The sequence below is a fragment of the Mya arenaria genome, chromosome 3 (genome assembly GCF_026914265.1).
Source record: "Mya arenaria isolate MELC-2E11 chromosome 3, ASM2691426v1".
NCBI classification, from domain to species: Eukaryota; Metazoa; Mollusca; class Bivalvia; order Myida; family Myidae; genus Mya; species Mya arenaria.
Window position 1 is genome coordinate 88,500,279 of NC_069124.1, and position 25,010 is coordinate 88,525,288.

Sequence of the window (25,010 nt, forward strand, 5' to 3'; positions counted from 1 at the left end):
TCTACCCTGCGTGGCATCTTGTCAAGTGTAAAGAGACACCTGTCCGAGAATGGTAGGCGTATTTCTGTTTGTTATTATTATCTAAAACAACTAAAATTAATATATAAACACCTTAATAGTTATATATTTTATAGTTGCCTATAATTTTATGCACAGACTTTGATTATTTTAATCATAATCAACTCGTTTTGCAGAGTACGAAGGCGATGTCATGGGCGGAAAAGAGTTCAAACTCACACGGGACACGCTAAAAGCGAAATGCGTGGACTTGAAAGAAAAGGGACTTGGCAACAAAAAACAGAGAGCCGATCCCTTCACTTCCTCAGAGATTCAACAACTCTACGAAAAGGAACTTCTTGGAGCCGGTAAGTTTGGCAGTTAATTGATTGTTTACATATCACAAAGCAACAAAGACAAGGGAGACAACTAAAGCATAAAGAGAACGATATAAGCCGGTCCCCGGTATTCAAAAACGCCTACCTTTATAATATGTATTGCGTGGTAATAATGAATAATGGGTAATTATTATTGTATGACGAAATTCATGGATTTTATGTCTGTTATTTTATATTTCTTTAACCTAATATATATATTTTATAAACATTCATTACTATATTAAGGTAGAAAAAAGAAATCTATATGCATTTAGAGCGAGTTTACAGTGCAGTACATTGTTAAACAGTAGAGAACATTATACAACATAATAATCAAGCAATTTTAACTGTGTAATTGTTTCAAATGGTATAAATTTCGAATTAATTACAGCCTCTCCAATTTCCCTCACAAATACCATTTGGCTTAACAACACCATGCACCTTGGATTGCGAGGAAGACAGGAGCACTTGACCATGTTGTGGGGGGACTTGGAATTAAGCCAGACCTCCGATGGTGTGAGTTACTTGGCCTTCATGGAGAGGGCGACAAAAACAAGAAACGGAGTTGCTGGTGACCACAGGCAATATGTACCTAAGCTCTTTGAACAGCCAGGTAACCAAGTAAAAATAGCATTGTTACAAAAAGGTTATTTTTTCTATTGTTAACAGATGATGTTCATTTATTGCAGTTATTAGCAAAACTTTTTAAACTAAAATCCATTTAAAATAAGAATTCAAATGTTGATTTTGTAAAAAAGAAATAAATATGTGATTGAGTACTCTAAATGTGTTTTAAAATTATTTGTAGGAGACCCAAAGTGCCCTGTAAGGTTATATCAGCTTTACAAGGAAAAGAGACCACCTCAGATGTCCGCCCCAGAAACAAGGTTTTATGTAGTCCTGAATCCAAATTTTGGAAAGGTAACAGAATCAAATGATCTCTGGTTCATCAACCAAAACCTGGGAAAAAATAAATTGGGACAACTGGCCAAAACCATGAGTGAGCAGGCTGGATTTCAGGCTAGGCATGTTAATCACTCTGCAAGAAAAACATGCATTACAAATTTGCTGGATGCCGGTTGTTTCCCCACTGAGGTGGCACAGCTGACTGGTCACAAAAATCTGATGTCTCTAAATCATTACCATACAAACAATATAGAAAAGCAGCAAAACATGTCCAATATTCTTCACATGTGTAAGAGAAAAAAACCAGTGACAAATCCAGAACCAGAACCAGTTACTAACATGGAGGAATTTGATGATGATGACAATCAGGAACTTGTAGCAGCATCCCAGGAAATTGAGCAAGCGCTATCCTCCATCCAAACATATGAAGAGATTCCTGTAAGAAAACCAACACATGATGAAGCTGAACAAGTTTTAGACCTTCCCATTAAACAAAGCCCAGGTGGAACACTGACCCTGCAAAAAATTATGAAGGACACTCAGTCACTGTTTAATGGCTGCACCTTTAATGGGCCTATCAGCATTAATTTGAGAAATTAGGAACCATACAGTATGCATGCATAACTGGTACTGCCTCCTTAAGTTGTAGGCACTGGAATGAGTGAACAAAGTTATTCTGCATACATGTTTTATTCCATTCATCCACTGTTATTATTATATTGTTTTTATTTCACATGTTTTTGGGTTGAAAAATGTTCTTTTATCTTCACTTCCCGTGAAATAAATGTGTGCTACATGTATTTTATTTCAATTTGCTTTTCCAGTATCGGCATATCGACAGACTACTGAATACTTGAGTCAAAACATGTGTATTAAACAGTTCAATATATGGCCGCGCGGGGCCAATGAGTGATAATAGCCCCGGCATGTTGATAATGGCCCGAGGGCTAAAAAGGGCTAAAGCCCTCGGGCCATTATCAACATGCCGGGGCTATTATCACTCATTGGCCCCGCGCGGCCATATATTAATCTCTAAATAAACAAGACATAAATAATATATCCTATATCAACATACCAAGTGTTATTACCCTAGCTGGGATACTTCTTAAGTTACTGAACGATCCAGTCAAAAAGTGGTATTTTCTCTATTTGTGTTTTCATAGCAAACATAATTTTTGCCTCACAATATAACACAAAGGGTTAATGTGGAAACCACATTAAAGACTGACTGTTCATTTTGAAAAATGTGCTTCTACAGCAGATTGTATGTTTATATAGGAAAAAGTAAATGCTGCTGACCCATATTCAGACTGTGGACTGTTGACCTATAAATACCTGATAGTTATTCAGACTATGGTGGAAAGTTTTACATAAATTGAATGAACACTGATAAATTTGTGAATCCAATAAGGAACTTTACCACAATTTTTATAGTAATAGTAATTTTATTGACCATATACTGCAGACCCATCCGCAAAAACTTGTAGGGGACTAAAATATTCTCACATTAAGTGGGACGAGCTTTCACGTGTAATAAGTGTTTTTTCTGACCAATTTGGGGCCAATATTTTGCCGCATTAGCTACCCGGGTATGCTTAAAAATATTTTTTTTTACCTTAATGTGAAAATAAAATTCCAAATTTTATGCTTTGATATTATTTTTTTTTAGAATTGTAAATGAATCAATTGGCCATCCCTTCTTCTCTTTTTGTATTGAAGAGCTGGTGTATTCTTCAAGAAACAAACTTTATCTATATATTTGTATCTTTATGGCCTATTTTCAAAACACTTGTTCATTTCACACGTTTTTCATTCAGAAAGGCCCCACCCTTTCCCAATATGGTGAGAAAAAAACACACTATATAATGAAGAAAATAATTTGACATAGAAATATATGCCATACATAAAAATATTTGGTTTTACCTGCAAAGATCTGTGGAGAAAACATACATGACATCAGATTTGTCCACAAAGGGATGGAATATTGTGCCATCTGAAAATTATTTGGTCTTGATTATATTTTTCCTTTTTAAAGCTAGCTGTTAAGTACAAAAATAATTATATCACCCATTTCTAAAGTTCTTTACTAACTCCCATACAGTTTATTTAAATACACATAGAAAGGAAGTAATGTTAACGTCATACTACGATAGCATGTTGTACAACAGAAATATGATGCCGACAATTACATATGAATATAACAGTAGTTCTGGATCACAAGGAATACAATAGCCCATTAGAGACTTTTGTGTAATTTAAATTGTTCATATTTATTGAACATTCCTACCTGTACCGTTGACCATATTACATGTAGGTGTTGTCCAGTATGGCAAAGTGCTGAAACAAGGGATAGAATCATTCAAATAAAATTTTTACATATTTTTTTCCTTTCATTTTTCAACAAGAAACAAATCTACAAGCTGTACTGGTTTCATCCTAGTCATGGACTGGAGAGTGATTCAATCTACAAGATGTACTGGTTTCTGCCTAGTCATGGACTGGAGAGTTATTCAATCTACAAGATGTACTGGTTCTGCCTAGTCATGGACCGGAAAGTGATTCAATCTACAAGCTGTACTGGTTTCTACCTAGTCATGGACCGGAGAGTGATTCAATCTACAAGCTGTACTGGTTTCTGCCTAGTCATGGACCGGAGAGTGATTCAATCTACAAGCTGTACTGGTTTCTGCCTAGTCATTGACCGGAGAGTGATTCAATCTACAAGCTGTACTGGTTTCTGCCTAGTCATGGACTGGAGAGTGATTCAATCTACAAGCTGTACTGGTTTCTGCCTAGTCATGGACTGGAGAGTGATTCAATCTACAAGCTGTACTGGTTTCTGCCTAGTCATGGACTGGAGAGTGATTCAATCTACAAGCTGTACATGGACTGGAGAGTGATTCAATCTACAAGCTGTACTGGTTTCTGCCTAGTCATTGACTGGAGAGTGATTCAATCTACAAGCTGTACTGGTTTCTGTCTAGTCATGGACTGGAGAGTGATTCAATCTACAAGCTGTACTGGTTTCTGCCTAGTCATGGACTGGAGAGTGATTCAATCTACAAGCTGTACTGGTTTCTGCCTAGTCATGGACTGGAGAGTGATTCAATCTACAAGCTGTACTGGTTTCTGCCTAGTCATGGACTGGAGAGTGATTCAATCTACAAGCTGTACTGGTTTCTACCTAGTCATGGACTGGAGAGTGATTCAATCTACAAGCTGTACTGGTTTCTGCCTAGTCATGGACTGGAGAGTGATTCAATCTACAAGCTGTACTGGTTTCTGCCTAGTCACGGACCGGAGAGTGATTCAATCTACAAGCTGTACTGGTTTCTGCCTAGTCACGGACCGGAGAGTGATTCAATCTACAAGCTGTACTGGTTTCTGCCTAGTCATGGACTGGAGAGTGATTCAATCTACAAGCTGTACTGGTTTCTGCCTAGTCATTGACTGGAGAGTGATTCAATCTACAAGCTGTACTGGTGTCTGCCTAGTCATGGACAGGAGAGTGATTCAATCTACAAGATGTACTGGTTTCTGCCTAGTCATTGACTGGAGAGTGATTCAATCTACAAGATGTACTGGTTTCTGCCTAGTCACGGACCTGAGAGTGATTCAATCTACAAGCTGTACTGGTTTCTGCCTAGTCACGGACCGGAGAGTGATTCAATCTACAAGCTGTATTGGTTTCTGCCTAGTCACGGACCGGAGAGTGATTCAATCTACAAGCTGTACTGGTTTCTGCCTAGTCATGGACTGGAGAGTGATTCAATCTACAAGCTGTACTGGTTTCTGTCTAGTCATGGACTTGAGAGTGATTCAATCTACAAGACGTACTGGTTTCTGTCTAGTCATGGACTTGAGAGTGATTCAATCTACAAGACGTACTGGTTTCTGTCTAGTCATGGACTGGAGTGTGATTTAATCTACAAGACGTACTGGTTTCTGCCTAGTCAAGGACTGGAGAGTGATTTAATCTACAAGCTATAATGGTTTCTGCCTAGTCATGGACTGGAGAGTGATTCATATCAGTTTTCATCTGTCTCCACAATTGTCCTTACAGAAGTTAGTGTTATAAACAGATTACTTGTTCCAGTTCCACTTCTGTATCACACCAAACAGGCTTGGGTCGCCCTGGCCAGTCTTTATGTTATACCAGCCGTCATCGGAGTTGTTTGTCTGAAACACACACACTGAACTTAGGATACCATGTACATTAAATTCAGTGCTATGTACCATAATATTAATATACAAGAAAATGGATTTTTTGGTTGTGAAATGAATCCTGTTTTTCTTTTTCTTTTTTTTTTACAATATTTGGTTTTGAAATATTAGACATAACGGTACATACAAGGGCTGTATGAAAAGTTTAGGGACAAGTGGTGTCATATTCGTAATTTCAATTGTATAGTTATGAAAACGCTACACATTACAAATATAAATGTCCCAAGTAATAAATAAAAAACAACAACTTAGGATAAAGCGTCGTTTTTAAGCATACACGTAGCTTCTATTGCAGCTGTGGAAACAACACCCCGAGCACGTCGATTTTTAAAAAAGTATACCAATATTAAATGTTATATATATTCCGTATAAGTAGAATTACGTCAAAATATCACGCTCATGTACAACGTCATTATGTCATTTCCGTTGAGTTTTAATGTTGTACGTTGTTTATAACAAGTTATAGCAAAAAAAGTGTCGTAAGCTGCAAAAAAATAATGACGTCAACAGCCGACGTGGAAGTGCGATCAAACATAAAGTTTTGTGTCAACTTGGGATTAACACCAACGCAAACATTTAAAAAGCTACAATAAGGTCAGAAACAAAAATGTTGCTGTACAATAGTGTTCAAGTGGCACGAAAGGTTCAGGAATGGACGCGAAACATTAGAGGACAATGAACGAACGGGACAACCACACATTGTCTACGTTGACGCTAAGGAGATAATCATTAAAATGCTGGATTGTGACCGTCGTGTTACCGTACGAGAAATTTCAAATGAGGTCGTGGCATCATTTAATACTGTACACAGAATAATATGGGAAGATCTTGGTATGAGTAAAGTGAGTGCGCGATGGGTCCCCCGTCTGCTGTCTAATGATGACAAGAGGAGACGAATGGAAGCATCACAGGAATTTCTCCGACGCTACCATAGAGGAGAGGAATTCCTGGACAGGATCGTTACGACAGATGAAACCTGGCTATGGCACTACGATCTGGATCAAAGCTCCAGTTTTCTATCTGGAAAACTACAGATGAACCTCAACCCAAGAAGGCTTGTGTCTCACGATCTGAAGGGAAGCACATGTTTGTGCTTTTCATGGACCAGCGCGGCATGATACTACAACATCAAATACCATACGGGCAGACTGTAAATGCGGCTTATTACTCTAAGGTTAATACTCTCCAGCTTTTAATAATAATAATAATAATAATAATAGTAATAATAATTATAATGATGATGATAATTAATATTTACAATCATGTAGGTTTAATCATAATATTTGTTATTAAGAGGTGTTACGGCGCGATTTGTGCAGGCACTACACAAGCGGCCAGGGTTGGACCTATCACGCCTCATCCTACATCAGGACAACGCCCCCGCCCACAAGGCTAACTCAACCTTACTGGAAATCAGTCTCCTGGAGTTTGAGACCTTGGTGCATCCTCTTTACAGTCCTGACCTTGCCCTAATGGATTTCCGGGTATCCCCAGAAGTTAAATGGCAACTGAGGGGACAGCGATTTGACAATGTCAAAGAACTTAAAATTGAAGCGCAGAGAATTGTTGGGTCATTTCCAGAAGACTGATACATGGAAACATATGACAAATGGATCTCACGCCACAGAAAGTCCGTGCAACTAAATGGTGAAAAACACGTTTATGTACTTTTTGACGTCAAGATGTTTTTTCCTACGTCATGCTCTGGGTGTCGTTTATGTACTGTATTAATTCCAGTGTTATTTGTAAACCATTTGATGTACCTTAATTTGTTTTCTGTATTATATTTCATTGATGTTGATAATCATGCCCATATAAATTTCATAACGATATTCAGTTGTTTTTACCTTCAATAAATGTAGTCCGCAAACTTATCATACAGCCCTCTTATCTTAGTATAGTTATAATTTAACTAAACATACATACCCCAACAAAGAGGCCAAAGTGATCGTCAATGTGTATTGGCAGGCCAAGTTCCTGGAGCAGTGTGACCGTCTTGTTGATAAGGGGCTCGTCATAGCCCCAGACAAGGTCCTTCACAGACAGAGTCATGAACACATCCTTCTCTCCCCACTCTATCAGGGCATCTGCTATCTTCTGGAGCCAGTCAACTTCCCGCTTCACAATGTTTGCTATCAACTATATGAGATACACAATATAACTACAGTGGTCGAAATTAGCACAAGCCCGCAAGCTCTGCTCTGGTAAAATGTCTTTTGGGCTTGCTCAAATTCTGAATTTTATATAGCAGAGCTTGTTACAAAATTTGATGCCAAGCATTAGTATAAGCATTCGGGCTTTTCATCCAAAAGTCTAATTTTGATGACTGTAAGATACATGACAGAGCTATTCAAAATAAACATGAAATAACTATAAACAGTCTATTTTCAGGTACTCGATAAAACAGGACCACAAATGTATGAACCAAGGGTATTATCAATTTTCAACTTCATATCTATACTGAAAAATACCTTCTTATCTTAGATTTTATGACTTATACTCATACATTGGCCGAACCAAGAAAATGTTGGTGAAACTGCACGTTCCATATTTAATGTCATATTCCGACTTCAGAAAATAGACTGTTTATACAAGTAACATGAATATAATTATACATGATACATTGTTTTCCCTGGATTTATTTAAGGAATGTCAGACTGAACGGGGCTTGGCCAGGGAGTCCCCTCCCTGTTTTTTAGTATTTCATTCACACATGGTGGAATATGATGTATATTTCATAATCTTTTAAGGTAAAAAAGAATAATTAAATCAAACTCAAAATGATAACAATACTCAATGAATGCATTTTGTAAATAAAATTTTAAGTTTTTTAACAATAGTTTTATAGTTAAATAATTCTTACATTATATGCACATGTACAGGTGAAACAAAGTCAGTAGGTTAGTAAGCACATGTCATGGTTGGTTTTAACATATTTTCTTATTGTAAGAAACATACAAAGTATTTAAGGTCATTTATACAATATCAAAAAAAAGAATTGGACTTGGAGATGGTAAATAACTTATGTCCTTTCCAACTAGGTTAGTTTGTGCGATAATAAAGCGCATCATGGCCTCTCAGTTACTTTTACGGTAACTTGTAAATGAAAAAATTTCAACCCAATTAAATAAATTAAAAGGAATACAAATAATGATTGTTTGAGAAGGTCAATGTATTGGAGCGGGGACAAAGCTAAGGAAATATGACAAATATGAAAAGTAAAAAGTATGTTGGGCAAAAATAGAAAAGAAAAAAGTATAGTACAGTGGATTGAGTGGGCAAACTAGAACCTGTTTGTTTTCCTTATAAAGATTTGAATGTATTTGAAAATGGACCTGTTGGTTTCAAGACTGAACGACTGGTCACCAAACAACATGACATTCAAATTTCTCAAGAAGCTGCAGTCGGTGAGCTGAGAAACATGTACAGTTAAAATAGAAGTGATGACTGTTTTCTACCTCACCACATAGGATACAGTACAGACTTTCAACAATGCTTTTAGCATAGAAATCAGCAGCTCGGGCACTACAATTCCTGCTAAGTTGCGTATGAAGTAATAAGCAGGCACGTCACCTAAGCAGGCACGTCACCTCCTATTAAAAGCAACATAACATGTGACATAATAAGACATATACATACATTACCCAAGTAATAGCTGAAACGAAAACTGTTTAAGTTGGCAATGCTTGGTGGGTAATTCCACCTAATATGTGAAAACTTCAGCTTTCACTTAATAAATGAGTACCTTACCAAAGATATAGTTGAAAATAATGAACAAAACATATTATGTTGGGTAATATAAACAACAGCGTCAGTGAAATCCTGAATCTAACAATATACAATCCTTTCATGCTGAGAGGATAGCATATTCTAGGTTCTGTTGGCAAGTCTGTTGGCAAGCGAATATTTTGTGGAAAAAACTTGAGTGTCTATGAAAAAATTAATGAAAAAACATGTGGGAAAGCTGGGTAATAAGAGAGCTTCGTGAGAGCGATGTGTAAACAATAACCACAATGGAATCATTTAACTTTATAGTGGTCACTAGACCTTCATAGAGAATGAAACAAAGCAATATGATTTTGTGATGCCTATACTGCATGTACATCAGTGAAATAGATACTGTATTTATATCAACGAGTTATATGATCAATGAATCATTAAATATCAAATTTACATAATACTTAACGAAGTGTACACATTTTAAGAGAATGAAACATACAGCATGAATGTGTAACCCTACACCTACATTTAACATCTATTGTATCAAGTCATAATTAAATACAAAAAATACATAATATTAAACATAGAGTACAAGAGAAGAACATCTAAGCATACTATGCAATTATAAAGAAAATTAAACAATACAACATGATTTTGTGACGTTATCTTAAATAATGGATTTTATATCAAGAAGTTTTTAACAGCAAGTCTACATTATTCTTAACATACTGCATTTTATAAAAAAAAGTTATTAAAAAGCAAGGCAACATGAATTCCATACGTAGTGACAAGTATTATAGCACATAAATGTGCAATGGTTAAACCCAATGTGACACGTATATCTAGTATAACCGGCTCCAGTGAACTCAGGCCGTTTAAAGTAAGTGCACTATACTGAGCAACAAAAGTTAGCCACCGATTCCCTCCGCAGTTTTAAAGGCCTTGAGGTCATGGTCGGTTTCAATGCAGTGGAAATGGTTGCTTCAGCTTTTGATTATAATAGTACCGTCGGAAGTCAATGTATTCTCAATTGGCTTCTTCTGTGCCAGTTAGTGGTCTGGAAGTGGAGTTGGCTGCTGGATTTTGTTAGGTCTTCATTGATGAATATACCCTTGTATCCAATGTTTTTAAACTGCGTTTTGTATTTTAAAAAAAATGTAGCGAGCTATATAACTCCCGTTCTTGACTATAATGTCCCAAGTTGAAGAATGTGTGTTCAGTGACTTCGTGCTACCAGTCACATTGGCACCACTAACTATATCACTGAATGACAAGGCTCTGATGTTGCGGTTTGCCAAGCCTATGGCAACAATCAATTTCTTCGAGTGAAATGCCAGAGCGGACAGCTTTGGCAATTTCCATTGCCGGTACAATTGTTTCCCAGAGAGGCACAAGCAGTTTCTTTGACTGTATTGTTCCAGACAATCTTGTTTTTTAGTTTGGATTCAAGGTCTGTCACTTTCTCAGAGAGACATTTTCATTTCCAAGCACTTAAAGGTTCTGTAGAACCCCATGGACAATGTTAGAAATCATTGTGGGTAGTTCCTGCTGGAACCATTTATGGAAAAGAGCACTGATTTGTGAAAGGTCTTCGCTCCCTAAGCTACTGTGATCTGGGACTGTTACAGTTGTAACTATGAAATCATTAATATTCATTGGACATTAATTTTCATGGATTTTGTGGGTTGGCCTATCCACGAATACCCAAGATCCCAACAAAAATATGACCTTTAATCTTGAAATCATACTGGCTATGTAAAAGGGTATACATGTTGTTGGGAATTTGGGCGACGTAATGCGAGGTACGGGAGTGACGTAACGCGCGAAATGTATGACACTTACCTAACGTAACTTCCCGTTTTGTTGTTATTCAAGGTATAACCAAAAATAAAGGAAACGAACCTACACGACGTGTTTTAACATGATCACTCCAAACACATGTATTCACATGAATATACATGGTCGCGGTATACAACTTGTAAGTACATAAATTATTGTTAATTTTACTATTAATATGTTTTATATTATACATTATTTAACCTCAATGATAATAAATTTAAGTTAATTATTAGTACTTGCATGCAGTTTTTTGTATGACATTGCCGGTCATTGCAGAACATTAAAACTGATAATTATCAACCTCCTGGGTGGTACATGTAAAACATGCTGATTATTACCCTTGCTATGCCACTTAATTTTGTTTCTTTGATCAATTATTTATTTGATTATTAAATTAAACGCTCTTCCAGTGATTTCAAAGTTTACAAAAATTCTGAATTGACATTTGTCCCATAGTAGTGTCATAAACTGCATGATGTATATAATACATAGCAGGAGATCGGCGAAAGGTGAATTTGCAGACGATTTGGGATTCAAAAAAATAAAAATCCACTAATTGAAGTTCCCACTAAATTATCCTTTTTCGTAAAATCATGAAATATCATGCCAACAAATATAAATGATTTCAGTGTACGAGCAAATATCAACTAAACACTTTTCTCTACTTTGCCATGACACCAGAAATCTATCTCCATGTCATGGTTAAACAGAAAGTCTCTTGATTCATCCTTGTGCCCACCGTGTCACGGCCACATCATTGTTGTAATGATCCTCGTGAGCACCCTTCATTAGGAGTTCAGAGTGTCGTTGCCTAGGCGCCTCCGCTGGCTCATCATTTGCGTCGAAAAGCTGAGTTCACAGGCTTCAGCGGAGCTGTTTTGGCCTTTAATTCATTGGAGGTCACTGACTTCTGTATATATCTTCTTTGAGAAGTAAGAATTTAAAGGACCTGAATCTACAGCTATTCGTTACGACCATGAAGATGAATGGCCAGTCTTTGAAGACTGTTACGACCATGAAGATGAATGGCCAGTCTTTGAAGACTGATGCTCAGTTTTTGATTTTCTACAGGAATTTCATGATGGTAAAAAAACCTTAATGTTTCATTGATTTTAAGTGAATTGAATGAAGGGTATTGGAGTTGTGAGTGAAAATGCCAACAACCCTAAAACTTTAACCAGACACCGACCCAGAAACCGATGCAGGGGTGAGTAATTAAGCCTTCTTGTTTTTCAAAAAGTTGAGCATAAAATGGTGTCTTATATACCAATTGCAAATAAAATATCGACCCTAAATTTCACACTATGTTCATACACATAATGATTATATAAAGAGAAAGTCAAATTAGAAACAGAACTCACCATAAGTGGAATATTGACGGTGGTGAATTTGTCGTCTTCTGTTCCGTTGGACATGGCTCGGTCAAACACGTAGTACTTGTCTTCCTTATATGTTACCGTGTCATTCTCATCATGGAACGACACATTGATTTTATGACGGTTTTCCCTAGAACCATGTCATTGTAAACCTTGAGTTACACATGATGAATAAAGTATATAGCACATTTAGCATTAACATTGAGATCAAAATATGCAACATTATGAAAGGGCTCAACAAAGGACAAATTTAATTCTATGCTTTAATCTATGCTATATCTTCTAGTCTGCTCCATCCATTGGTAGATCAATAAATAATGCCACATTTACTGTTTGAACATCAACATAACATCAGTCTGTCCATGTATTAGGCGGGGTTTAATTATTGTCTAAATAGCAGTGTGATTGAGCTCCACAATCGTGCTGATATAACAACATAGTTATCAGAGTTCCAGATAAGGATTTGCAATGATTTGGGTATTATCTACTCATTTGTTTTGCCATTGGGTAGTGAGGCATTTGCATTGGGTAAGTTTTGTCTCTTATTTGATTTGGAAGCCAATTGGTTAAAAAGATGAAAATTTGCATATTTCATCCAAAATAATATATCTTATGTTTTCAACTAGAGAAGTCATGTTTTAAGTGAGAAGCCTCAATAAATGTTGATAAAGTCTTTCCGCTCTACAGTATGAATATATGTAATGACCTTGCAAAGACTTATTTGGAATGAGATATCACAGGTTGCTCCCCATATGCCCATTTTCTATGAAAAGGCAGAAATTGTAATACGATGTGCTGGTAGAAGGTAAATGATTGTAGCATTATTATACACAAGTATAAACACAAAAAATCATAACATGGAAAGATAAAGGCAGGTTTAAGAATTAAATCTTAAAGTATATTCCAAGAAATGAGATAAAAAAGCAGCAATTGTAATGCACAAATATTCAAAGTATGGCTAGGACAAACTCTGATTTTTAAAAACTATCAGATAAGGGGCGTTTGATGGAAGATAACTAAATAAAATGAAGGGCAGGATAATGTTTCTTGTATAATGCACAAGTTTCCTTTTTTTGCCATCTATGTACATCTCAAGTTACATTTCAATCGATTAAGTATTTTCCAACAAGTAATTTTCCGGACAAGTACCCATTTTTAAAAAGGTCAGGTAAAGGGGAGATAACTGAAAAATATGCAGGGCAGGATTATGATCTTTCTGCACTGCACTTCTTCTCATTGCCATCTACATGTATCTATATACCAAGTTTTATTTCAATCCCAACAGTAGTTATGAAGTCATGGCCTGGACATGCACCAGTTATGAAAATACAGTTAAGGGTAATTTTGGTGTTTTATCCCCTTTTTGTGAATGGGCCAAGGCCCTAAGTAATGTGATACTTGCGACAAAAGGCCTTAAATTGTGGTTTACTATGAATGTTGTTCTTAATGTGTGGTGAATACCAAGTTTTATTTCAATCCAATCAGTAGTTTTGAAGTTATTAGCCGGATGAGGGTGTGCCTTTAGGGAGTATCAAAATTATGCCTCTCTTTTCGATACCATGTATGATCAGTACCGGTATATCTTTTGATCAATTCATTTTCTGATATTTTGATAACATGTATGATCAGTATATAGCATATTACAAACAAGAGCTTGATTTATATTAGCAGACCCCTGATTTTATTTACCACGCATACTTTGCTTTCCAAACATAAATGAAGTATTAATCAGTAGATCTTGTTTCAAAAAATGATGCAGAACATATGAAAAAGATAAACACTACATCTTTATTTAAAACATCATTTTGCACGTATTTTCATTAAATTAAAAATCATTTTAACTGCATTTTCTGTGATTTGAATTGTGTAATTATTAGGGATGCAAACAAATATTCATATATTCAATCAAATGTTTGGTATTTGAATGTCAAAATCGGTTTTCGAATCTTCGAAAAAAAAAAGAGCAATAAAGAGAATAAAAACCTTTTGCCTACAGCACTGTTGTTCTTAATAAAGTTTGTTTGTCTTGTTTTTACAACGACTGGCCCCTAATGCAAGAGGTGTGAATGTGATGACAATACACTAAACACGCATTATATTTCATTTAGGGACATATCGTCGGGTACTATAAAAGTCCCAAAATTTTACAAAAACTGGCTAGGAATCGGCTTTAACACCAATGTGTTGTCTTGCTGCAATTTAAGCTGTGCAGCATGGCTCAAATCGCCATGGTATAAATGACATGTGCTTCAATAATGTAGTTACATGTATTTGCTTCAAACTGTCTTCACTGTTTAGATAGAGTGTTCGTGCTTTGAAATGTAACTGTATAGTATAGCGTTTAAGGATATATTTCCTATATTGTTGTACAACAAATGAGTCAAATCCAAATATGTTTTCGTTTTATTATTTTACTAGTTCCCGAGTTGGTTTTGGTTTTCCATAGTTATAATTAGTCAACGACCCTCTCTTGGCGCAAAACGCTTTTTTACTAGGAATCCATCTAAGTTCACATTGTTTACAAATATAAAGCCAGCAGAATTGAAATTATTCGATTATGTTGTTTGTTTGTTCATAATGTATTGCTTTTTTCTTCCTGAAAATGGAGAATTTCAAAGATTCATTTGGGGAAAATCAGGATCGTCCGCGCGTACTGGCTACGACATAGTAGGGTAAAAATGCCCCGGCAATTACTCTAGCGAATAATTATAGTAGTTTATTACATCTTCTAAAATATGTATTTTGGTATTCGAATATTCGATCGAAAGAATTACCGAATATTCGAATATCAATTTTGCCATCCCTAGTAATTATGCAAATACACTGCTTATCTGGAAATCGGAATTATATAACAGCAGACAATACCATCCCAACATGTGTCATGCTCCTAACTCAGTGATATTTACCTGTATGAGTATGGACCTCTCTGAACAAGACTAGGCTTCCCGCCATTCTTCACCTCATCCGGATTTTGAAGATCCCAGACCCACAATTGGAAAAATATTGGTGTTGGATTTTTCACCCAGTTTTGGTATGTCGCGTTGCTCTTTAATGTAATTTGCTGAAATCAGATTAATTTCCATACCTAAACCAGATGTGGATGTAGCAAATTGTGTACATTCAAGTATGTAATCCAAGATCATAAACTGTATTCACTATGTGTCACTTCTCACTGCCTTTTATATAAACAATTATAGTTCATGGCTTCAATCAAGCTAATCAGAGCATAGAAATTTGTGAACTCTTTTGGGGGGTTTCGTTTATGTGACCGAGTCTATCCATTTAATGGGCAGTGATGCAACACTTTAATCATCTAGATACATGTACCCGAGTCTCATAGTACTTGGAATAAGTTTGAAATATAACCTATACGGTACTTACTGATCGACCTGAAAGTTCTTAAGCCCTCGGACTTATCCTGGTTACTTATACTATTGTATTCACACACAAAAATTATATTAATATTTATTAAGCAGGGACATAATTAAGTCCAGCTTACTGTACTCTCACCAAATTTCAATTCATAAAGCTCACCAGGGGAGATTTAAGTCGAGAACAACCTTCTAAGCATTGCTTCTTTTAACTTTTCTATATTGCATATCATATCATTCAATGTGTTAGTATTACTGTATCACAATAAAATTAACATTCCTTGAAATTTCACATCAAAATACTTTCACACTACAGATTTGTGTTTATACCCAGATCATTTTGTTGACTCTGATACCGGGATACACAATGCTTGATGCAGGAGAAAGGCTGAAATTCAGCCCCAACAGAGCAGACTCCAGGGCCTTGCCAGGGCATACTTCCGGACTTGCATTATGGTGCCTGTGCCCTTTCGATGTGTATACACATTATGTATCTAGATGAAGGATTTTCTAGTGATTGTTTTTTGTTTTAATTTAAAATCATGGTTCAGCATTATGTAGAAAAATGCATATTTCATTATTTTATCTGTATGTGTGTTTGGTATGGTTCCGTATCATATATTGTCTTGTATTGTTTGTGTATTTGTTGTCTCGTCGTGTTTAGTGTCGTGCTACGTGGTTATTGTCCTATATGCGTTACTGTCCGTCCATGTCCGGGTGCGTCAGAGTGTAAATACTGGTTATGCGAGTTGATCTATATCTATGAGAGCGATTGTTTGGTTGATAATGCCCTTCTCTCCTTTTCCCACTTCATTGCACAAACCCTTATTAACATATACAAATAAATCATTCTACTCTGAATTGTCAATGACACAAGTCATCGACTACATTTGTAACATTTGTTACTTATTTATTTATTTCATAAGCATATTCGCTTTTATCTTTGAACAGTATTATTGAAGTTCATGTAATTATTATTTAGACATGCCTGGTAAGTTTATTTTTCATATGTCTTAAAATTGTAACGTGCGAGACCAAACAAACAAACACCAGATAGCCGAGCTTTCTGGCTTAATGAAACAAACACCAACAGGTCTCTTCAGGGAAAAGCATGCTCGACCCTGAAGGATATTATGAACGCACATCCGCCTACAGTGGACCGTAACATTACTTTTCCCTCCGAGAAGACTCGCCCCGAGTCTTGGTCTGGGAATCTTACGGGAAAGGCAACTCCGTTCCGGCAGTTGTCATTATCCCACTGCTGCCACCATTTGTAATGTGAGGGCCAACAAACAAACACCAGATAGCCGAGCTTTCTGGCTTATTGAAACAAACACCAACAGATCCCTTCAGGGAAAAGCATGCTCGACCCTGAAGGGGTCCACTGGTCTTTATATACACTAACTTCTCTATTCTCACATAGCCCGGGCTTTGCTAATTTGCATATTACCAAGTTAACATACATACTACAAACGTACTTCCGTTTTATACAGAATATTATGAACGCACATCTGCCTACAGCGGACCGTTACATTACTTTTCCCTCCGAGAAGACTCGTCCCGAGTCTTGGTCTGGGAATCTTACGGGTAAGGCAACTCCATTCCGGCAGTTGTCATTATCCCACTGCTGCCACCATTTGTAACGTGTTAGACCAAACAAACAAACACTAGATAGCCAAGTTTTCTGGCGTAATGAAACAAACACCAACAGATCCCTTCAGGGAAAAGCATGCTCGACCCTGAAGGGGTCCACTGGTCTTTAAATACACTAACTTCTCTATTCTCACATAGCCCCGGCTTTGCTAATTTGCATATTACCAAGTTAACATACGTACTACGAAGGTACTTCTGTTTTATACGGAATATTATGAATGCACATCCGCCTACAGTGGACCTTTACAAAATGTTTTATGTATAAGACCGCGAAGACTCCCTTGAAATTTGCCGATCACTGCCCATTGTCATTGTATTTTGTGTATTAATTAGTAATATGATTACTGGTTGATGGTACATTTCCGAACAGGGCACAAATCCCGAACACCAGCTAAAACACGCGTTTGTTTACAGTGATCGATTATTCGATGATCTAGATAGGCTTGCCTTGGAAACACTTGCAAAGTTTCATCTTGTTTTGTGGAGTATTTTTCTAAAAAAATGCCATTCAATGTTTATACGCTTAAAGATCAAAATGTAGCACACGGGGGAATGACGTCAGAGGGCGCACGTGCATCTCTAGGTTTTGCAGTTATGTTGACCTACATTCAAAATACTTATAAATAGAAAGCACACTTTACATTTGAATTGCATGTTTTGAAAAACATCGGAAACAATAAATAACTTTGCAGCTAAGTGTTTATTTAATATAGCATACTTATTAATTATATAATTGTATAACCAGGTATTTGCGCTTTTCAAGTGTTCGGTATTTGTGCCCTCCATAGCATAAATTTAAGGGTGATTTACTGTCTATAAAATGAACGATTTTCGACATAAAATTGATGAGATCGTGAATCTGTACTTTGACAGGTTTTGTCACATTAACCTAAGATGTTTCATACGCAATTTTAACTTACTACAACAAAAACACTCCAAGATAATTGTGAAAAACCTCAAAAAGTGTTTGGATTTGTGACCTTAGCCAGTAGCATATACATTTATATGTTTTATTATATGTTTTAGGTTTCTTCAACATCATTATAAAATTAACAATCAAACTCTTAAGTTGAGTGGTGGTTTATACACACACACACACACACACACACACTACATAAAGGCAACTGCTCAACAACAATATAAATTTTGTCAATTTCAAGAGTTAAATCTTTCAATTTTCCATGTGAAGGTTTATAGGTCTGTGGTAAAATGTAGAATAAAAAAAAACAGTCACTTACGGTGGCCTAAAAGTCATATGTAAAACTATCAATTTGAACTGTGAAATAAACAACATAAATGAGTCATCAGTAAAGCATATAACATTCAGTATAGCCTCACGATTGTCGCTAAAATTATATAATTTCATATTTAAATTGTAACAGACACACAAAAATGGGCCAAACGCCTGTGCTTTCATTCTGATAGTGAATGATAAAAAAAAATCCGAAAAAGTTATCCGAACTTGCCTCCGTAATTTTGTTGTGAATTAGGTTCTTCGCCACAGGAATGACCACAATACCTGCAATTAGTAAAATGACACCAATTATGGTTGCCCAAATCAGGCAACATGAAGCTTTTTTCATGTTTAAACGATTGTTTGATTATATAGTTGTCATATGAGGGCAAACCCGGAGATGAGATGTCGCCGGTTAAATTACACTAATTTTCAAAAGAGTTTGCAAGCTCAGCGCTAGCGGCAGTGACTTCCCTTATAAAAATAAACTACACGTGAACTAATTGAGCTTACTATGTCCTATAGTAACAAGAATGTTATAGAAAAGGGAAAATATAACTTTGGTATACATTTCCTCAGACTCAAATCAAAAACGCCCCTAAGAATCAAACTTAGCCGTCCATGCGTTGTCCTTTATCAAAAGAAACATATAGCTACTGCTTACACACGCATACGTTCATGTTTTCTTCGTCTGTTTGGACCCAATACATAGACTCAGCCACCTGTTGGCAGAGCTTTTGAAGTAAACACTCCAGCGCCGTAGAAATGTAACCCATGGGCCATATTCGTTAATCATCTTAGTGACCTTTTTCAACTTCGGCTGAAATATGGGAGTAGGATTTGTTATTGGTCCCTGCTGAAATGTTCTTTTTTAAGGTGAGTTGAAAGAAATGTTACAATGTTAAACACCAGAAATAAAAATAAGCAAGAACAGGGTCCAAATAATAAGTAAATTTGAATAGATTTGATGAAAATTACATGAAGATGGTATTACAAAAAAAAAAATTGTCACAAATTTAGAATTTTCCAGTTCGTTGAAAACAATATCTAATAAAAAAAAAATGAATACGGCCCCTTAACTTGTAACACTATTCGCTTATATAATAAAAAAAACGTGTCAAAGTTAGCATTCTCTCCCACCTCCTTAACCCAACCTCTTTTAGCAAGAGAATCAGCCCATTCATACAGTTATCTAGCATTGTTCTTTAGGATCGACGAAAACCAGGGGTGGTTTGTCAGCACACCATTGACGGGTTCCAGTCGGCCCTCGAATGACTGGGAGGCATCTCAAACCCATCTGAGAACGTTTTTCATCCGATTTTATTCGACGTGCACAGATCCATTTTTTTTATCTGTAAAGAGCTTTGCGACGGCTTCGTGCGCTCAGTATTTTATCCACATCGCAAAAATACTCCATCAGAATATGATGTCAGATGATGTTGACTATTGATAAAATGGAATAGACATGTCAGCTGATATAAATTGTATATTTTATATCAGCCTTACATGTCTATTCCATTTCATCCGTTGTCAACATTATCATCTCAACTAATCGCTAATTAAGTTTTGAAGTTTCGATTAAAAATATTATTTGATTATAATTATAATGATGATGTTGACTTAAATGCGAATATATCAAAATATCATGTTAGACTGGCATTGCGCGTCTGGACGGAATACAAATACTAGTATAAGTAAATCAAGGATAATATAAATTATGAGCATTTAGTACCATCGAAAATTCCAATCAGTAATTATTTGAAAATTGACCCACATACTATGCAATCACGACTTATGCAAGATAAAAACAGAACATACACTTTATTAAGTCTTGAACAATGTACATCTACAACACATATCACATATGTATATGATATATGACGTTTTCAATTGCTGAAAAACAATAAATCGTTTTTTTTTTATATTAAGAACTTCTTGTTCGGTTCGATAATCAACTGAAACTGTCTACGTCTATATTTCAATTTCATCAGTATCTCAAACCTGAACGCTCAGTTCAAAACAACAGTGCGGCCGTTTTCTTTAAATCTAAGAGGAATCAGGGAAAGATCCGTATCAACATTACCGTAATATTTATCATTGGTAGTAGCTATTTGGCTTATATGATCAACTGTTGACTCTTTTAGTTTATGAATACTTGTATCAATATGCGTGACTTCTACCAAAGTTTCAGTAGATATTTTTGCAAGTGGGTCAGGAACCTTATCTATTTCACGATGTTTGTGCCCAGGTTCACACGCAGCAATTTGATACTGCTTTTTTAGGTCTGCCAGTACTTTGTCATATTTGCTTTCGTTTCTGCGTTCTACACGGTCTTCGATTTCCCTTACTCTTTTATGTCGGTGAGTTGTGTGCAACTTTCCAGATTTTCTTCTCGGTCCCATCATTGACGTAGGTGAAGCCTTTTGGTATTGCATTCTCTGGCGCATAAACCACTTCCGGTGAGGAAATTTTGGAAGGAAGACTGCGTATCTTTGTGGTGTGCTTCTTGCTCTGGTTAACATGAGGTCGATTAGTTTTAGGCACTTGTTCGCTTGTGGTATCCTCCACGGCATTGATCTTGTCTAGACTTTGTGATATGGATTTCCAATCCTTTGATAAATATTCTCGGTGTTTGTAAGTATCTTGTGGCCGCATATCGTCCATGATTTTGTCTCTGAATTCTGACAATTCATACGATTCACCTCTACCTTGATTTCGTTTATTCAACTTTCTAATCGTGTTCTCGGATTCCTGTTCGGTAATGTGTTTTTTCTCAATATAACCAGAAGATTCAGTTTTCGTTTCTTGTTTCCAATGTTGCCCATGTATCGATGTGGTCTTTGAACCTTTGTTTGCTGTGCGTGTCTGGGTTGTTTCCTCCATCGGGTTTGAAGATTCTGTAGCATGTTTGCTGGTAACCTTAACCAAACTGCCTGTTTGTTCAGGGACTTTTCTCACACTGCGATGTGTTGTATTTATCGGAGAGTCGTCATTTCTTGTTACTATTTTCTTGATACCATTTGTATGAGACGGAAAACGTTTGTCGACCTTGTAAGATCTGTGCCGGGCTGTTGTCTCCGATACAGGAGCAGAGGCTTCATCACCAGCGTGCGTGCATTTGGGCACCGGGATAATATTGTGAGCGGTTTTCGCCGTTGAGCGTTTCCCGTAGTCATTTGTTTTCTTAGTTGACAATTTACCATCGGAATGCATATCGACTCTTTTTGGTTCTTTATTTTTTAGCGTTCTGGAATGGGGTGGTGACACATTGCTGTCAGTTGGTACAGGTTTGCTTTTAACTACACCGCCAGGTGAGTTACCACGTTTGCTGGATGGCAAAAGTGATGCCTTGTCATATTCTTTTCTTCTTTCTAACGCATTTCTTGGCTGAGTGTTTAATTTAGTAGATTTGTGATCATCATATAGTGTTTGAGTCATCTTTGATTTTTGCAATTTCTTTTTAGTCCCTGTTCCTGCTTCATCTGCACCAGTGTCTGTAATATCTGTTTGTGTGTATATTGTTCGGACTGCATTTGCCTCGTCCTTATTTTGATTTACACAAACTGTATCGTTCTTCCCACCTCTTTTTTCTACATTAATTGCCTCGCGTTTAAGTTTACCAATATCTTTTCTGAATTTTGTGTGTTTCTTAATCATCCCATCTAAACTTTCTTTAAAACGTTCAACCTCCTTTTCAATTCTCTCCTCGAGAACATTTAAGATAATAGTAGGCTCTCGTTGTATAGTGCCATTTTGTTTCAACATAGTATCAATCATGTCTTTCTCATATTTAAATCTCCAAACATTTCGCCACAATGACTCGACCTCTTTCTCAATGTTATCAATTGTTTCACGAACAGTATTAGGTATCTTAATGCCAACATTTTGAGAGTTTCCATTCGTTGGTTCAACTTTTGTTTCATTTCCGTTGTCTGGTATCTTGGTGGACTTTTCCTTTATCTGGTTTCTCTGTTTGGCTCGTTCCAAAGCTCCATCCCAGTTTTTATCATAAATGCGGTCGCGTACCTCATTAGAGCTATTCTTAGCATCTTTTAATTGCTCTGTTAGAATTCGCTTGTCCTCTGATAGTTTAAACACTTCTTTTTTTAAAAGCCTTTTTTCTTTTTCAATTTGTTTTAATTTAACAACATTTGGGCCATAAAGTATGTTTCCCTTTAGAGCTTTATTTTCTTCATTTACCTGCTCATTCAATTTAAGTAATTCTAGTTTCTCGTTCTCTAATGCTTGTATCCGTTTCTTATTGTTATTTTCAGACTCAAAACGCTCACCATGGTGTTTCTTCACATGTCTGTGCGTTATGGTGTCGTCATTTTGACCTTCCTTTTGCCGCCTGGCCTGGTACCTTGTTGTGACGTCAGTATGGCCGGTGACGTCAACAACAGGGTCATCAGCTTCCCGGTGGTGGTCCATGACTGTTGGGGGTTGTGCGAAGGCGGTCATCACGTCTCTGGCAGAATAAACAAAACACGAGTTATTATAATGAAATAAAATCCAGACAGTTTCTAGGGTCTAAGTTGAAAAAAAAACTATAAAAAAATATAATTAATTACACATTTAAAACAAATATAAAGAACGAGTTACCAATCAATATATCTTTCCGTGTTGACTACAATTTAACAAATTCTGATAAATTCACTTTTTAAATTTAAACTTAAAGTCTCAAAATTCCGTGATATTTTAGATCAACATGTCTTGTCCGTTCACTTAATTATGGGAAGTTGGACTACATGAATGTTTGTACATGTATCATAGTAAACATTGAAACTACCCCTTAATGATAAAACAAGCGATGACGTAATTGGATATGATCCCTTTGTTTCAAGCGAAAGTTAACTAATGAGGCATGAATAGACCACCGAATGCTTTCTTAACACCTCCACGAAAGCTTAAGACCAAATCTGTCATGAATTAGTAATGGAAAATGAACGTTTTTTATATAGATTTTAGCGATCATTCACAAATGCATCCACGCAAAACGTCCATGAGTAAACTAATCATGATTACAAACGTATTTCAAATAAATTATATCGTCAATTTATAGTAGAAAAAATGGTTAGCTGTGCATAACGCATTTATTGAATCACGTTTATATCGATCTTCGACAAGCAAAATCCATTTGCAAAATGGTGTTTGTGTATGTTTTTACTGGGACTTGATGATTCTAAAAACATTTCTGACCTTTAAAAAGTCCCACTGACTGGTTACATTATTTCATCGATTTCGCATTTTTTTGCAAAAGATGTACAAACAAACATGTATATCATTACAAAGGTTATGTATTGAGCTTATCAAAAACGTACAGTTTGTTTCGATTCTGACGGTTGTGTTAAAGAAATCAGTGATTAAAATTGTCTTACCGGATTTTAGGCATGTCCGCAATGACGGTCCTTTTTAAGGATATTATTGGTGACCAGATTTTTGTCCGAAATCTTTGTCAGTATTTGGTTATAAAATAACATTAATATATCATTATGACCAAGCACTTAATCAATTTCCCGTGGAAGTAACGAACATGGTAATGGCTGCGGACAGACGGACGAGCGGACAGTTGCTGCTGCCGGACGGACACACGGTGCCAAGTCTATATTATCGGCGGGAGATACTTCCTGAAATCTGGGAGTTATTGGTCCAAGCTGTAATCGTATTAATACTATTATCTTAGGCGCTTACATCTTTATACCGCTATGTACAGTAGTCCAGCATTCTTCAGAATTGACTTTCTACGTCTCTATTCGTTTTCTTCATACCTGACATGGCCAAAGGCATGCGTGAACGTTTCAATTTGAACCAGATTTCTACAAAAGTTAATTGGCCGTCGTGTGCGTTCGTGCCCCCGGTGCGATCATAAACGCACCAGTTTTCAGCCAATAATTTATAATATCTATCAAAATGGAAAAAAATCATAACAATCATAAATTATGTTCATTATTGCCCTCTCATCCTGAAACTCCAGCCACCCTGAACTATTTGCAATGACCTGCCACTCGGGTGACCGCGTTTTATGCCCATCCAGTAGACGATCAACCGCTGTATCTTTGTATAGACAATGCGATCTATTCAATTCACTTAGGGTTTAATAAAGTATACAAGGGCCATATATATTTATATAACATTTTATGTTTATATGATGCCTTTGGTTTGTCGTATTTTAACTCTAACTTAGAAGTAAGAGTCTACATTCATTTTGAAGTTATAGAAAGGGTTCACAGAAAGGTTTTCAAGTGGATGCTTAATATGTAAAGGACTCCACTAATTCACTGTCCCAATATGGAGAGCTGGGTTTACCCTGTAT

General features: G+C 36.4%; 2 protein-coding genes across 2 annotated transcripts in view; both read right to left on the minus strand.

The window, feature by feature from the left end:
* Window positions 1-19,112, minus strand: part of LOC128226881 (lysosome membrane protein 2-like) — a 36,149-nt gene extending 17,037 nt beyond the window's left edge. The window contains exons 1-7 of the mRNA XM_052936984.1: window positions 18,930-19,112; window positions 15,346-15,500; window positions 12,425-12,569; window positions 7,431-7,643; window positions 5,368-5,459; window positions 3,568-3,617; window positions 3,204-3,273 (exon numbers count right to left, since the gene is read on the minus strand). Coding sequence (XP_052792944.1) covers window positions 3,204-3,273; window positions 3,568-3,617; window positions 5,368-5,459; window positions 7,431-7,643; window positions 12,425-12,569; window positions 15,346-15,500; window positions 18,930-19,046 — 842 coding nt within the window. The 5' untranslated portion in view covers window positions 19,047-19,112. The remainder of the gene's footprint in view (window positions 1-3,203; window positions 3,274-3,567; window positions 3,618-5,367; window positions 5,460-7,430; window positions 7,644-12,424; window positions 12,570-15,345; window positions 15,501-18,929) is intronic.
* A 1,400-nt stretch (window positions 19,113-20,512) lies between these two features.
* LOC128228621 (uncharacterized) lies at window positions 20,513-23,432 on the minus strand. Its single transcript, XM_052940036.1, has 2 exons — window positions 23,300-23,432; window positions 20,513-23,165 (listed from the first exon to the last, which is right to left on the minus strand). Exon 2 carries the CDS (start codon window positions 23,156-23,158, stop codon window positions 21,050-21,052), a length of 2,109 nt encoding a protein of 702 aa, XP_052795996.1. The 5' UTR covers window positions 23,159-23,165; window positions 23,300-23,432; the 3' UTR covers window positions 20,513-21,049.
* Between the last annotated feature and the right edge of the window lie 1,578 nt (window positions 23,433-25,010).

What these genes read in the sequence shown, in the direction of transcription:
- LOC128228621 (XM_052940036.1), bottom strand. Translation starts at nt 23,158, where the DNA reads ATGACCGCCTTCGCACAACCCCCAACAGTCATGGACCACCACCGGGAA.